The 14,980-nt window shown below is 47.1% G+C and overlaps 2 protein-coding genes across 3 annotated transcripts; one reads left to right on the forward strand and one right to left on the reverse strand.

The window, feature by feature from the left end:
• The first annotated feature begins 466 nt into the window (after positions 1-466).
• Positions 467-9,931, forward strand: LOC137906826 (centrosomal protein of 95 kDa-like). The gene is made up of 20 exons (XM_068751115.1): positions 467-593; positions 1,722-1,850; positions 2,131-2,238; positions 2,431-2,541; positions 3,026-3,146; positions 3,896-4,014; positions 4,417-4,704; positions 4,782-4,855; positions 5,004-5,200; positions 5,274-5,400; positions 5,617-5,710; positions 5,955-6,146; positions 6,213-6,322; positions 6,518-6,650; positions 7,893-8,065; positions 8,130-8,204; positions 8,284-8,436; positions 8,669-8,815; positions 8,900-8,971; positions 9,172-9,931. Exons 1-20 carry the CDS (start codon positions 569-571, stop codon positions 9,346-9,348), a joined length of 2,625 nt encoding a protein of 874 aa, XP_068607216.1. The 5' UTR covers positions 467-568; the 3' UTR covers positions 9,349-9,931.
• LOC137906827 (uncharacterized) lies at positions 6,651-13,827 on the reverse strand. Of its 2 annotated transcripts, none has more exons than XM_068751117.1 (5): positions 13,537-13,827; positions 10,311-10,430; positions 7,647-7,701; positions 7,360-7,405; positions 6,651-7,219 (listed from the first exon to the last, which is right to left on the reverse strand). In XM_068751117.1, exons 1-5 carry the CDS (start codon positions 13,819-13,821, stop codon positions 7,000-7,002), a joined length of 726 nt encoding a protein of 241 aa, XP_068607218.1. In that variant the 5' UTR covers positions 13,822-13,827; the 3' UTR covers positions 6,651-6,999. The 2 variants fall into 2 exon arrangements, with proteins under 2 accessions (XP_068607218.1, XP_068607217.1); XM_068751116.1 differs by lacking the exon at positions 13,537-13,827 and adding an exon at positions 11,480-11,951.
• Positions 13,828-14,980: the final 1,153 nt, after the last annotated feature.

Raw genomic sequence — 14,980 nt, forward strand, 5'->3', positions numbered from 1 at the left:
ACATAGCGTGACGCTACAGCAAGCTAACTCCGCCTGTATGCTAGCGCGGAACTCTTATCTGACTTCTGCTCGGGTCTGACGGGAAGGTGATAGCCGCACTAGCCTGCTTCAGCATTTATTATGACAATCTGTGAACATTACACTAGCGCCCGTTAGTAAAACACTAACGTGCGCTATTTTCTACAAATTTGTAGGAAAATAGACAATATAAAAGTTCAAAACTACTCGTGATAATTAAGGCATGTGCGAAGCTGAGATGTACAGTTTGCGCTTCGCTCACTGTTTACAAATCTATTCCTGCGTTAAGCATTGTCACCAGAAGAGGGCAGTACCTACCTACCTAGCTCTCAAACAGAAACTTCCGGAAACAAAGAAAGAGCGTATCGTCCAATCAAAGAAGACTACGCTTTTAAACGAGAGCAGATAGTTCCTTCTTCTCGTCACCCAGACCAACAATAACATTAAGACTCACCCGACTGCTCGGGTCTGGACGCTGGGATAAACGAGACTGTTTGTGTCGCTAGTCGGACATTTGACTTCCCGCTTCCTCGTCGCCGACAGCTGCTACATGGGAACCCAGGAGGGGGAGAGAGGTAAGGCAGCCTCGGCTGTTCTCTCGACCCGTGTTTAAGCTAATCTTTCATGTTATTGTCACCGCCCTGGGCTAGCCGAGCCCGACATAGCCTACTTGTGTCTAGCTTTATTTCAGATATGGACCTTAATTCAGTAATTAATGTTAGTTTCATGTTCTGTTGTAATATTCCTGTTAGCAACACACCCGAGCTAGCCACGTTAGCATGCAACTGCTACGTCAACACTGAGCTAAAGTTTCGCTGACGGCTTAAACTGCGTCTTAAATCTGGCAGGTGTCGTTATTGCGTGGTTTGCTCGTTGTTTTGTCCTCCGAGTTTCACGCCACGCTAACTTAAAGTGTTTAGTTTGTGTGACACAAGATATATACCCGCTCACAAACACGCGTTTTCCGCGGAGAGGAATTCATTCATGAAAAATGATAACGAAATGAGAGGCAAAATAATTTCACACGCCGTACACTGATGTGTTCAGGTTTTTAATAATTTCGTTTCTTTCTGCTTACACGGTGTTGAAAACCACCTTTATTTATTTGAAAATTTGTTTAGGTGATTTGTCCTATAAAAATAGAAAGTTTTTTTTGTTCCTTATTAACTTTTAGTGAACTAATCTTAATCTGTTAAAGATCTTGCATTTTTCAAATATCTTTGATTTGTGCAATTCCTACTGTGTATATATTTTACGATTGCATTTGAATGACTGTGTTTGTTTGAATGACCTTCTTATACGCCTCGAACTGGGACCAGAGTGCAATTTTCGTACTTTTCATGCAAGTGTTGGAGTGACAATAACATTTCTTGATTCTTGATATTCTATTACATTTGACCAATTTCTGTCTCTCTGACGAGGTTAAGTTTTCCCTTTCTGCCACAAAGATTCTCTCAAGATTCAAGATCTTGAATCTTGAAAGATTCTCTCAAGCATTCTGTTCTTTTCTTATTGCAGAGAGTAAATTTAAAAATGGATTTAAATCCACTGTGTTTATTTGCATGTTTATCATGGCTGTCAATAGCTGTCATTCTTTAAAAAAAAAAAAAACTTTTGTTTTTAGTTTTTATTGCTGAAGTGGTTCTTACTTCATAAGAATAGTTCTTGATGTTGAAGAGGATCATTCCCCCTCTTCTCCACAGACTGGGTCGATGTGGCGAATAATCTCCTCAGCAAGTGTCACTTAGGCCTGAGGGTGTGGACGCTGACGGACTGCGATGCGAGTATTTTCGTCGCTCTGTATGAAAACATCCTGGGGGAGAAAGTTCCAGGTAACGTGAAACTGTATGTAAAGCAAATGTCAATGCAAATGCTCTTTTAGTTTAACAAAAATTAGTCGGAGATTATTATCATTCCAAATTGTCTTTCCTGTACTTATTAACAATGCAGGGGAGAACCCGACAGCAAAAACGGCCCCCCGATGGCGTGTTTGCAAGCATTTTAGGAAGTGTTGTATAGGTTTAAAGTTTAACATCGCAGTTTCTGTGACCTCACGATCTGCTTATAGACATTTGTGTGTGTGTGTGTGTGTGTGTGTGTGTGTGTGTTTAGATTACATTGCAGTGCCAAGCAGTCAAGAAGATGACATCCATAATGTCCAGTCTGTGATTGATTCACTCTCCCTGGATTACCTACAGATCAGTCTCTCACACATCACAGGTATTGATTGACATTTTCACTGTTTTGACTGAACATTCAAAATGGATCCACGGGGTATTCTAGACTATTTCAGGTCTGTTTATTTTTGGAAGGCACGGTACCCGTTCCGTCTTGAAAGAATATGCAAAACATTTGCAGCAAAAAGAAGACTTTGATGCTGAAAGCCTTTTTTTTTTTTTGGTGTCTTTGCAGGAGAGAACGTTGTCAGAGGGAACCGAGAGTCTATTAAGAACCTTCTGGAAATCTTTGATGGCCTCCTGGAATATCTGAAGGAGGAGACGAATGAGGAGTCGCAGAATGATGGTCGGCAGATAATATGATTTGTCTTATTAATTATTTCTGATGCAGGTATTAATGTTTATGGATCTGAATCGTGTTTTTAGACACGAATAATGACTCTCTTCATGCACACATTTGTTCCTAATAATTTGTGATAATACAGTATTTTAAAGGTGAATTTGTTGAGTTTTCAACCAGCTTTCTGTCATTATAATGTCTTTAATATGTGAAATGCCTTTCATTAATGTCGCTGGAGCTTCCTCCATTCATTTTCCAGCAATAAACTGCCAGAACATGCATTTAGAGCTGTTTGAACTACAAATTATTCAGCAGTGTTTTTGTATGACTGGTTTTTTCTTTTAACTTTAATTTTCTTATTAACGTAATTTTTTTTCATGCACTTTATTTCTATTAGAATCACAAGTAGTGCATTCTCTTCGTCTTTGTCGTCGGTTCCGTCTCTCCCTGTAGTTTGTCTAAGTATTTATTCAATTTTTCTTTTCTTCAGAGGAACTGAATCATGACTGCAATCAAAATGTTCCTGCTGAAGCCAAAGGGCCAACAGATTCCATGAGCACAGAGCACAAGGAGAGTCGAGGGGACGGAGTATTTTCATCTCCCAGTGGCGAGTAAGACGTTCCCTTCATATTCTTTGAACACATCACGAATTACGTTAGAGAGTAATGCTAATGTTTTACTTTATTTTAATCTCACTTTAAAGCGTCTCATGGCTACGGATCTATTACGTTTTAGCCGACTCCACACAGAGACAGACAGCCGTTCACGCACACACTCATGCACTACAGTCAATCTGAAGTGATCGATCAATCTGAAGCGCACCTTTTTGGAGGTGGGAGGAAACCAGAGAACGTAACGTCTTCCTTATGAACCAGATCTCTGGCATCCATCAGCGAGCACCCATCAGCCAGGCTTGGGATCCTGTTGACCCAACAGCATGCTAGGCTAACGTCTGGTCAGCACTGTAAATATGATGAAACTAGTGACGGTCAAACGTGTGAACCTGACATCCCTGTTTGGGTGCAGGTTGTGGCACCGCTGGTGCTTTTATTCATGCTACATTTAGCAGAAATCATAACACAATTATATATATTGTGTGTATATATATATATCCAATATATTCTAATCTGTCTGAGCACAAAATCACTCCTACAACCTCATCTTAGGCTCTGGATAACGCTTAAGACTATATTTTAACATCTGTTCCTAATGACTTATCTCTTTCGTGGTTTGCACACATCTTAACTTCATGTACTTCTGAGTATGTTGGTTATAATTTTTGAATGTAAACCATTTAAAACATAGTAAACATCCATAAATGTAATATTTTTAAAGATGAACGGCGTGTGTTTTTGTTCAGGTCCTCTGTCCACTCCAGTAAACACTCCCTCCACTCCTGGAGCGTAGAGGAGGTGACGTCAGCCAATGAGCTCATTGGGCTGGGAGTCTCAGCTCGTACGTTCACAGCCAATCAACCAGGTAACGGCAAGCAGCAGCAGCTTTACTCAAACCGTGCGCTCCGGCCCGGCGGTCTGCAGACGACCCTGTAACTGTTCTCTCCTTTGCTTTAAAGCTTTTTGTTTCGCACACAGGTCCGTCCAGACTTTTCTAATCTCCTTCTCTTTGTTTCAAACCGTTTAAACCGTCTTTGAGGTCGTGTTTTCAGAGGCAATGATTTAAGTTGTTGGTCATGTTTACTACGTCATGTGGCTTTTCTTAACCACAAAGAAACTCTCAGACATTTTGGCATTAACAATCAGAGATTGCCAAACAAACCACAACCTCGTTCGCGTGAGCTAAAATAAACAGTGCAGCCATTTGTCTGCTCTCTGGCTGATTAACTGTTTTAATCATAAAACCGTCTCCTGATAAATCGGACAGGACCTACTGTTACTCCTCAAACCTCAGACGCGGTCGACGCTTCCGGCCCTCCGGATGTTGAACCGGCGCACATCGCCGTCGCCCTGCAACCGCCAATCCAAAGCAACAAACGCGGCCGACCCGGCACGGAACCCCACTCACCCAGCCACGCCCCTGCAGATGATGGTCGCGACCCACGGCCCGCAGCGGAGGAAGCTGCTCCTGCCACGACAGAGGAGCCCGATGAGGTTCGGGACAGTTTCACGGCCACCGCAAAGACGCCTGTTACCAATGGGCTTCAGTCTCCTGGTGAGTACAGCAAACACGAGAACAGAATGTCCAGTACTCAAACGGATAGCTAAATTCCTGTTCTGTTCAACTTCCAGCTGTGAGTGAGAAGTCCTCCTCCAGTCGACAAAGAACCGGGACTAAGGGGGAGGGGGAGGGGGGGGCGCTGAAGGTGAGAAGACTTAATTTGGCTCAACATGCCTCGTTAATCTCGTGTAAACTTTGGGCCTTGATTTTAAAAGCGTTCCACATTCATGTCTCCGTCTTTATCCCTCATTTAGCTTTTTTCCCCCCCCCCCTTATTCTTCTTCTCATCACAGCCAACTAATGGGGGGTCCAGGAGGGTTTTATTTCGCACACAGCCAGATATCCTTTTGCTCACGCTGCAGGATGAGATGGCAGCCATTACCCCTTCTCCACCAGACACTGAAGAGGAGGAACAAGATGAGGAGGACCTGAGAGGCAGGCAAAGACAGCCGGGCAGAAGGGCGGGTCACAGGAACGGGACACGCATCAGGTGAGAGAGGCGGAGTTCAAAGAGGCAGCGGCGTGGAAACGATCTTAAACGGGGATGCCGTCTCCAGGAACAGGAGCCGGCCGGAGGAGGAACGCACGGAGGAGCCTCTGTTGTATCGCACACAAAGGAACAAGCAAGCCGAAGAGGAGCTGCACAGCATATCTGAGAAACTATCCAATCGACTGGAGGAACTCGATCAGGTGTGTTTTATGCAACTGGAGCAGGAAATGGATACATTACTAATCCCCGATGCATTTCCAAGCTTCGTTAAACACCAAAGCGTCCGTGTATGAGTGGGATTTCATACGAGGATTTGAACCCAAACATAAAACAGTTTCTACGTCGACGGTGTCGTACAAATGAAGTTTTCCGGTTGTACTGGTTATTAGCGTAGCTGTGTCGTGTGATTCCTGTAGATGCTCAAACGAGTTCTAAATACAAGCGGAGAGTCCACCGAAGCCAGAGGCGACGGCGTCGGGGAGTGTCCGGGAGCCTCCACTCGGCATGCAGGTACACGGACCGTACAGCCTGACGCCTTCAAAGGGGATCAAGATTAATGACAGGACAAACGATTTAAGCTATAATCCACAACTGCTGGCTGTTTATTTCACAATTAAGAATCATAATAAAAAAAACAACTTGGTATGGTTTGAGGATTATAAACCATAGTACCTCATATAGGAATTTTGATAGATTCTAATATTGCACCAATTATATATATATTTTTTTAAACGTATGAAACTTGAACATTTATTTTCAAAAACATCTGGCCCAGAATCCACCCACCAGGCTCGTTCCTCGACCCCCTCCCCTCGGCCGGACGGCCGTTCGCTGCAAGGAGAAGCCATGGCGGAGGCCATGAGTCTGGATGACGAGAGACAAACCAGCATCACGGCCGCTGCTCATTCAAGACGAAAAGAGGCACAACACAGAACGCGGGAGGTGCGTGTTCAACAAGAGACGCATCGACACACTGCCGTCGGCCATTTCTGAATTAGAGTCTCTCAAATAGACCGTGTCTCTCAGTATTTGCAGAGCAAGGCCTATGAAGAGGAGCTGAGAAGATCTGAGGACGAAGAACGGGCAAAGCTCGGCAGGGCACGGCTCAAAGCTCAGGAAGCTGTAAGTCATTGCTAGTTCGTTAGCATAACTGTATTCTTTGAATACAACGGAGACGACTCCCCCCCCCCCCGTACCCCCGTGGTAGAATCACACCATGGGGGTACATTCAAATGCTAAAGTCTTCTTCCCACTCCTTTGAGTGTAAAATGCTGTTACCGTGACGGCCGCTTGAGCCAGTTTACCGGTCTGTTGTAGGAGCGGCGGTACAGAGAGACCGTACTGAAGGACGTGTGCCAACCGCGCAGACCGTCCCAGCGCAAGTCCCAAAGGAACAGTCGAAGCCCAGCAGGTCAGAGGTCGCAGGAGGCCCCCCGGAGAGCGCCATCACGTAGGTCATTCATTCATGTAGCAGTGAAGGGGGGGGGCGATGCAAAGGACAGAGTGACGTGGCGAACCCTGACGGGACAAGCCGAAAGTACTGCAGTAGTACGAGTCCGGGAATACTTACTAAAGTACCTAAATATAGTTCAATATTCAGAGCTGTGGAACCTCAATCACATTAAAGCACATCCACGTTTCACGTTTGCTTTAATTGTTCTTTATTATCAAACTATGAGCTACAACTCCACCGAGAACATCCCAAAATGAGTCGTCTTCATCGAGCATCTCAAACGATGATCTGGAATCTTGAGAGAGTCATTGACGTGAAGGTCGTTCGTCGCCCCCCCCCCACCCCGTCACGCTCTAACCTTTGCCCTTCTGCTCGGGCGTCTGATGGCGCTCGCTCCCGGCTGGCTGGCCCACTTGCGTCGATAATGGCAGGAGTAACAGCTCTGGTTAACGATGAAGTAAGAGCCGTGAGTGTATTTGCTGCAGCGGCACTTCCTGTTGCACACGGGGCAGTTCTTCATCAGCTGCAGGATCGCCTCCTCGTCAACAACGTACTGCAGATCTGGCCTGTTGAGGGGCAAAAAAGGAGAACCGCGAAATGTTAATGATGGGGTATCTCAGCATTCTGGTTTTTGCTAGTATTCCTAGCGGGTTTTTTTTATTTGTTTGTATAATGTGTGTTTTTTGTGGCTTATTTGTGGACATACTTCTCCACAGCCGTCGTGGATGTTTCAGGCACATCGACTTGATACTCTGTGAATGAAACGAGGACAGTTTGAATACTCGATGTCATCATTTAAATTCTTGTAGCAGTTTTTTTTAACTAACGCTTATTGACCGATGAGGCTCTGAAACGCAACACGCCGCACAGAGAGAGAACGACAGCCTCAAACACAACTGTTAATGACGTTATTGAACTCATCTGTGGCTACTTTGAGCTCCTCTCTCTCCCACACATTCCTCTAAAACAGATTCGTTGGCGCGGATCACTCACCCACACTGCCGTCCTGGCGGGGCGGTTTGGTTTTGGCTCTCCGGGAAGCTTTTAGCTGTAAAGTACGACAAACGGTGTTAGACAATAACTTAGAAAAGTAGTGATCATCAATCTACAATCAAAAAAACATCAACCCTAATTCAGGGAACGACAGACTCGTCTCTAACAAGATGGCGGACGATGGGACGGGATAAAATGAGAAGAGGGCAACGGTTAAAAACTCGAATGCCTCTCTCTTCTCTCCAGTGAAAGTAAAGGAGAACGAGCTCCTCCCTGTGCTCCTGGAGGAGTTGCCCCACCTCCACATCTCCCCCCACGCTCTCGGTCGAATGTGGGAGCAGCAGATGCAGCAGGCGGACGGGCTCCACGCCGCCTCGTCCTCCAGCGGCGGCCGGCGGCGCAGCAAACTCTCCAGCGAGGTGGGTCCGAACCGAACGGATCATTTCCGTCCGGACGGATAAAATGCATCTCTTCATCTTCCAGGTGGAGGAAGCCCAAAAGAAACACGACCTGTTGGTGGAGATTATCCGCAAAGAGCAAGCCCACAACAGGCGTCTGGTGAGCAGCAACACTCGCGTCAGACACACGAGGAGGGAACCGCCGAGACGTTACCGAGCGGGGCGTGTTCACCTTTCAGAGGGACTTCAAAGAACGCGTCCAGCAGCAGAAGTCCACCCAGAACCGGCTGAGGGAACAGCGGCAGCAGATCGCACGCGCCAAGAAGTACCACAACGACTACCACGTGCAGCACCGCGCCCGGCTGACGAGGGCGCGCACCAAGGAGGAGCGGGTGGGTGCCGACGGCTTTACGACTCACGGGTCTCTCTCTGGGGTCCAAAGAAAGAGAACGGCGCCAGAATCGGAGCAGGAACCGGGCGATGATTGATTTTGAAGTTTGCCCACGTGGACTTCTCTCATTTTCCTCTTATTGCTTTGTGCAGAAACAGATACGGGATCAATCGGATCAATGAGGCGTTAACCCGTGCGTGTGTGTGTGTGTGTGTGTGTGTGTGCGCGTGCAGATGTTTCGGCAGCTGTACGAGGAGGGTTTGGAGATCCAGAAAGCCCGGCTGAGGGAGCAACGAGCCTACGCGAAGGAGCAGCGGCTGGAACATCAGAGACGACGTCAGGATCAGATCGAGTCCATGGAGAACTACTACAAAGACCAAGTAGGCCGAAGACCAGAAGATCACACACTTTAACACACCCGATCGGGTTTCACCGTCGGCTGATAAAAGATTTCTCTCTTTCAGTTTTCTCTACTCGCTGAAAAACTTGCACAAGAGCGGCAGGAGCTCCAAGTTCAGAAAAGAGCGCAGGAGAAGGTAAAACTTTACGACGGCCGTCCTTTCATTCTGTAGCTGAATGAAAGGAGTCTTCTGGGAGAAGTCCAAAGCATCAAATTCAACCTTTAACTGTTCACCGGTGGCCTAATATTATATTAGCTTTGTTACTCGCTGCTTTGGATCAGCCTTCCAGGCAGAACTGTGCAGGCCTTTCACCGTTTTCCTGCCTGCATTTGCAGGCTCTGCTGAAGATGAAGCAAGAACTGCGTTCCAGGATGGAGCGCGAGATCGGCGAGCTGCAGGAGGTCATCGTCCAGAACGACGAGGACGACCATTTCCAGGACCTGGAGGTCCAGAGGCTGCGCAGTCGGGTCAAGATGGCTTCCTTCCAACGCGATGCTAGCCATCTGCACTGACCGGAGGCGCGCAATAAGCTCCTAAATCCAAGCCGGGTTTACATCGGAGGAAGATCAAAGCTGGGTTTACATCAGAGGAGGATGCCGTTCCCCCCATTAGCATCTAACGTTACGACATTCCGGAGTCTGAGCTGAACCGTCTCCTCGTGATCTTTCTTCAGATTAATCCGTTGATTATTAACGAAGTGAACACTCGAACAAAATGTAGCTGCTAGCTCACTGAGCTAACGCCTCCTCAATGCTACGTCCCCACCTCCCGTGGGTTTTAATACTTGATACCTGAGAATATTTTATTTTTTATGGTCTGCGTGCTGATATTGGAGCAGATAGCTTGAACTGTGTTCTTTACCCTCGTACGTGCAATGTTTGTGTTTTAACTCCGCAAGTCAGAACGGGAGATTTAGTCGGACCGTCCTGGAAACAGCCGTCGTTGTTCCTACAATACAACGGTACGTTATAACTGTCAAACGCTAATCAATGTAAATGTCTGATTCTGACACAATTTCAAAAAGGGTTGGTAGATGAAAGTGCGGACCCAGTCTAGGAATATATATATTTTTTAAATCACAATTAAATGTCTTAATTCTTCCCAAATGAAATGTGTTTGCTCATTTTAGCGTACAGCTTGTCTGCTCCCAGGGGTCAAAATCGTAATGCGAAGAACAAACTGGGTTTGGGTGCACGAACAGAGCGCTATCTGAATTTATTAATTTAATTTGAATGTGTTTATTAGAACGCATTTAATAGCATACTTCTACGCATTGTTGGACACACATTACAGGTCATTGGAATCTGAACACGTATCCAAGCGGCAGCTGCAGGTTCTGCTGAAATCCTGCAGATTTATTTGAGCCATCAGCGTGTAGCCGTTCTGCTCTGTCTACAGAGGTTTAGATTACAATACGAGTAAATGTGTCCATCCCATCTTGTACAATACGCAAATATAAAATAGAAATATTTACCTGTCGGTGTTTCCTCTTCACCTCCACTAGCTCATTTTCCAGCTTGAGCAGTCTCTCCTTCACCTTCATCAGCTCGTCTCTGGCTTTGATCTCCTCTTGCTCCTGCAGCAGAGGCTTAACCTGAGAGAGAAGTTAGAAATATCTCGTTACCGTAGTAGCGTTGTGTAAATAAAAGCAGCCTATTCGGGTGATAAAGATTTTAAAACTATTGTGTTCTAACAATTAAAAAAAATCTTAAAATTATGAACTTTGAACAATTAGCAACAGGCTGAATGTGACAAATCAGAATACTATAATAATCCCAGAGGGAAACAGCGGAAACTATTCAAAGGTGAACTTTTTTGGCTGTAACCCCGATTCCGGCTCCTCCCCCTCAGGCAATAGTGTTCCGACACTCAAAGGCGTCCGTGCGGAAACTCACCCAGGAAGGCCGCTAGTTCCGCACGGAGCGTTTAGATCGCGCTAGCAATCAACTTAATGAGAACAAATAAAATAAAATCTGGAGTCAGTAGGCAGGCTTTCCGTGCCCCGTTGTGCGCGTCGCTCCCGTGCCGCTCCCGTGTCGCTCCCCGACTCACCGGGACGTCCGGAGCGAGCGGGACCGCGGCCATCTTGCTGATGCGGCTGGGCTGCGCGCGTTTCTCTGGGCGCTTTTCATCGTGCGCTCCCGCAGTTTTGGCGTAACGCTCGCACCGTTTCGTGAAACGGAAGCACCAAGACGGACCTCCTATGAAATGCTTAATGTTCATCTCCTCCGCTATCGCTACCGCTTTGCGTCCGATGGCGACCGACGAAACGCGCCTCTGACTCGCCCTCTCCTCGGTGACCCACCGCTCCAGTCTCTTCTCCAACTCGGGCCACTTCGCCTTATGCCCGCGGAAGCTCAGCTGCGTCTTCTTGACCCGTCGGAGCGCGTCTTCCAGCTTCCTCCACTTGCGAACCATCGACTCGTTGACCTCAAACTTTCTGGCGGCGGCTCGATTCCCGTGCTCGCCCGCGAAGCCGGCGGCCTCCAGCTTAAACTGCGCCTGGTACGCCTGTCTCTTTGCCATTTTCAAACGGCGATGCTCCGCGTAAAGCGCATTCCTGTTCCTTTATATACCGTACAAGCCACGCCCCCCCCCCCCCGCGGATTCTGACACTGCAGCTACAGTGGTGCCTCTACTTACGCGTTTCTTGAAGAACCGATCCAACGACGTCTGCTTCTGCGGGCTTTTGACAATCCGTCGGAAATGTGCGAGGCAGACGTCATCATAGTGAGCAATAGCCCGACTCGTCATCACTTTTTCCGGGTGATTCTTTTCCACAAATTCCGAGACTTCGTGGAATTTTGCTAAAATGTCTTTAATTTGGGCTGGTGGAACGATGGCTGCGTCCTCCTCCTCCTCCTCCTCGTCTCCGAACTCCTCCTGCACAGCGGTGCGTTGCATCGCCTCCAATTCCCGCAGCTCCTTCGTGGACAGCTCCTCGCTGCGCACCCGAATCAGCTCGTCGATGTCCTCCTCGTCCACCTCGAGACCCATGCCCCGTCCCAGCGAAATAATTTGGTCAACTTCACCGTCCGCCTCGAGCCCCTCAATATCTCGTGGGGCGACGGCATCGGGCCACAGCTTTTCCCAAGCTGCATTAAGGCTACGTGTGGTCACCTCCCGCCAGGCCGCGTCGATCATCTCGAGGCAAACAACAATGTCGAAGTGCTCCTTCCAAAACTCACGAAGAGTAAGCCGGGTGCTTTCAGTGACGTCAAAGCATCTCCTGAACAGGTGTCTTGTGTAGAGTTTTTTAAAGCTTGCAATGACTCGTTGGCCCATGGGCTGGAGGATAGAGGTGGTGTTAGGTGGGAGGTACAGCACCTTAATAAACGAAAACTCCTCCAGGATATCATCTTCGAGGCCGGGCGGGTGGGCGGGGGCCTTATCGAGAATGAGGAGGCACTTGTAGGGGAGATTGTTCTCCTCTAGGTACCCCTTAACAGCAGGGCCAAAAACCAAATTAACCCAGTCGACAAAAAATCGTCGGGTGACCCAGGCCTCGGCATTTGCCCTCCATAGCACCTTAAGTTTTTCTTTTATTATTTTGTGAGTCTTGAATGCTCTGGGATTTTCGGAGTGGTACACCAGCAGGGGCTTGATTCTGCAGTCCCCGCTGGCATTGGCGCAAAGGGCGAGCGTAAGGCGGTCCTTCATGGGCTTGTGGCCCGGCATTTTCTTCTCCTCCATTGTAATGAAGGTGCGGCGTGGCATCTTTTTCCAAAAAAGGCCCGTCTCATCGCAATTAAAAACTTGCTGTGCACCGTAGTCTTCATCGATCATCAACTGTTTGAATTTTTGTACAAATTCGGCGGCCGCTTCGTGGTCGGCGCCAGATGCCTCGCCATGGCGAACGACAGAGTGAAGTTCGGCCCTCCTTTTAAACTTCTCGAGCCACCCACGCGATGCCTTAAACTCCGGGCGTGGTCCTCCTGCCGAATTCCTTTCGCCTGTGTCCTCCTTCGCTATGTCGGTAAAGATGGCGGTTGCCTTTGCGCAAATTATGGCCTCCGTCACTGCGTCGCCAGCGATCTCTTTCTCTTTTATCCACACGAGTAACAACCTCTCCATCTCATCGTTCGCTGCCGACCGCCTCTTGGAAATGACAGAGAGGCCTTTGGAAGGAACCGTAGCTTTTAGGGCTTCCTTTTGTTTTACTATCGTGCTGATCGTAGATATATTACGGCCATATTGTTTTGCGAGATCGCTCAAACGCATCCCCTTTTCATACCTTCCTATTATCTCTTTCTTTGTTTCTATTTCCAGAAAAAGTCTCTTCTTCTTCTTTTTTCCTCGTCCACTTTTCTGCATGTCTTTTTTGGGGTCCATTGTGAACGACAGCTCTTCGCAGCGGTGCCGTACCACAGACTGTTTACAGAGCGGGGACGGGGACGCGAATAGCATGCTGGGATACACGCATGCGCAACGGGTTGCCGGGCAGATTTTAGGCGATAGCCAATGGCAGAGCAGCTACAAGTTTGTTTACGTCCGGGGAACTCTGGGAGCTGGCGAACAGCAGCGCGTACTGTACTGTATTTTTGACTTCGTATCCTGAAACGCCTTCGTAACGAGAGGCAATATTTTCCCATTCAGATACTTCGTAACCTGAAACTTTCGGATGTAGCAGCGGTACCGGTGTAGCTAGTAAGCTACAACACAGCTAACCGAGCGGAGAGAGCAAACGGTAAAATACTCACCGCCGCCTCGCCTCCACTCCCCCCCCGGAGAGTTGGTGTCGCCCCGTCTCTCAGACGAAGCTTTATTGCTAGCCCGGCGCTGTATTGTCCGTGATTATAGAAGCAGTCTTGCTCAAAGTGTTTAGCGCACACTAAAATATTCTTGTCTTTCTTCGCCGGAGCATCGCCACCAAAAATAAACTTTATCCACTCTGTCCTTCTGTCCTCTGAAGCTGGTAGCTGGAATAAAGATCTGCTTTGATCAGTGCAGTCAACAACAGAGCAGCGCTTGTGCGTCCTGGACATGTTTCCCCTCCCTCTCTCTCTCTCTCTAGTGCAGCGCAGATGACGTCACAGCTAGAGCGTGGACGGGCAGAACGCAGATAGAGGGCCAAAAGCTCTACTGCGACACCTAGTGGTCGTAAATGTCATTAATAAAGCAAAAAGTTGAGGGCATAGTTTTTTTTCCCCACACAAAGCTCTATTTCACACAGGTAAATATATATATATCCACAAAACATTTACCTGTATTTCTGTACCAACATGCCACAACAACTACTTGTTGATTTTATGGATAAGCTTGATTAAAGGGATGTGATTACCAATTTCAATTATCAAACCTTGGAGTGGAAAGAAATTGTTTCATGAAGTTCTTCTTTTTTCCCCCCTTTAAATTCAGCAGGAAAAATGACAGTAATGCACATAGTTCTATCAAACATAATGCCGTGAAGTCCAAACAGCATCGTTTTATTGCTCCACTTTCTGCAAGGGTGAAAGAAGTGCATTAGTTTGCTTCTTTACTGTCCATTTGCACAGGTGTCAGTTACAAGCTTACAGAGCAGCTGATGTGAAAAACTGAACACACAACCTAATAATAAATACAAAACTGAAAGGAAATACTAGGAAATAAAAGGTGGTGCAGTTTAAAAAAAAAATCTGTTTTCTGTGCTGATTTCAAAAGTCATTTACACACAGTGTGGGGGAAGAGGCTGTTGAACATTAAGGTTTGGACACAGATTAGCTTCACTAAACATGTTAAAAGCTTGGAAACAACAGAACAATGACCTGAAATATTGTCGAGGGTTTATAGCCCATTTTTCTACTTAATCAGGGAAAAGCGTGTCTGGAAGATTCCCTTCATCTGGATGTACTTAAACCCAAAAACCTTCAAAGACAAAAGATGAAGCTGCTCAAACAAGTTGCAGAGGAAAGAAATAAAGACACTGATGAAGTGAAGAGTGTGCAGTGGACAAACTCACACGTGCACAAGAGTGAGAACACTGAATCGATAGAATGCCACTAACCTTAGTTCAAAGTGGTAAAAGAGAAAAGCACACCCCACAGTGTAAATGAGGGTCGGAAGGCGAGGTCAAAAAGGCGTAAAGCAAGATTAGTGGAATTACAGCGACAAAGGTTTGATGAGAGTTTGGTCCAGGATGGATTAAAGCAAACTCTAGAGACACAG

Source organism: Brachionichthys hirsutus, chromosome 17 (genome assembly GCF_040956055.1).
Source record: "Brachionichthys hirsutus isolate HB-005 chromosome 17, CSIRO-AGI_Bhir_v1, whole genome shotgun sequence".
Classification (NCBI taxonomy): Eukaryota; Metazoa; Chordata; class Actinopteri; order Lophiiformes; family Brachionichthyidae; genus Brachionichthys; species Brachionichthys hirsutus.

What these genes read in the sequence shown, in the direction of transcription:
- LOC137906826 (XM_068751115.1), top strand. Translation starts at nt 569, where the DNA reads ATGGGAACCCAGGAGGGGGAGAGAG. An exon ending in AGGAACGGGACACGCATCAG is followed by an intron (nt 5,201 to 5,273) that starts GTGAGAGAGGCG and finishes CTCCAGGAACAG; the next exon opens with GAGCCGGCCGGAGGAGGAAC. An exon ending in GCAGCAAACTCTCCAGCGAG is followed by an intron (nt 8,066 to 8,129) that starts GTGGGTCCGAAC and finishes TTCATCTTCCAG; the next exon opens with GTGGAGGAAGCCCAAAAGAA.
- LOC137906827 (XM_068751116.1), bottom strand. Translation starts at nt 11,833, where the DNA reads ATGGGTCTCGAGGTGGACGAGGAGGACATCGACGAGCTGATTCGGGTG. An exon ending in TGAAGAGGAAACACCGACAG is followed by an intron (nt 7,702 to 10,310) that starts GTAAATATTTCT and finishes CGTACTTTACAG; the next exon opens with CTAAAAGCTTCCCGGAGAGC. An exon ending in CCGCCAGGACGGCAGTGTGG is followed by an intron (nt 7,406 to 7,646) that starts GTGAGTGATCCG and finishes TTTCATTCACAG; the next exon opens with AGTATCAAGTCGATGTGCCT.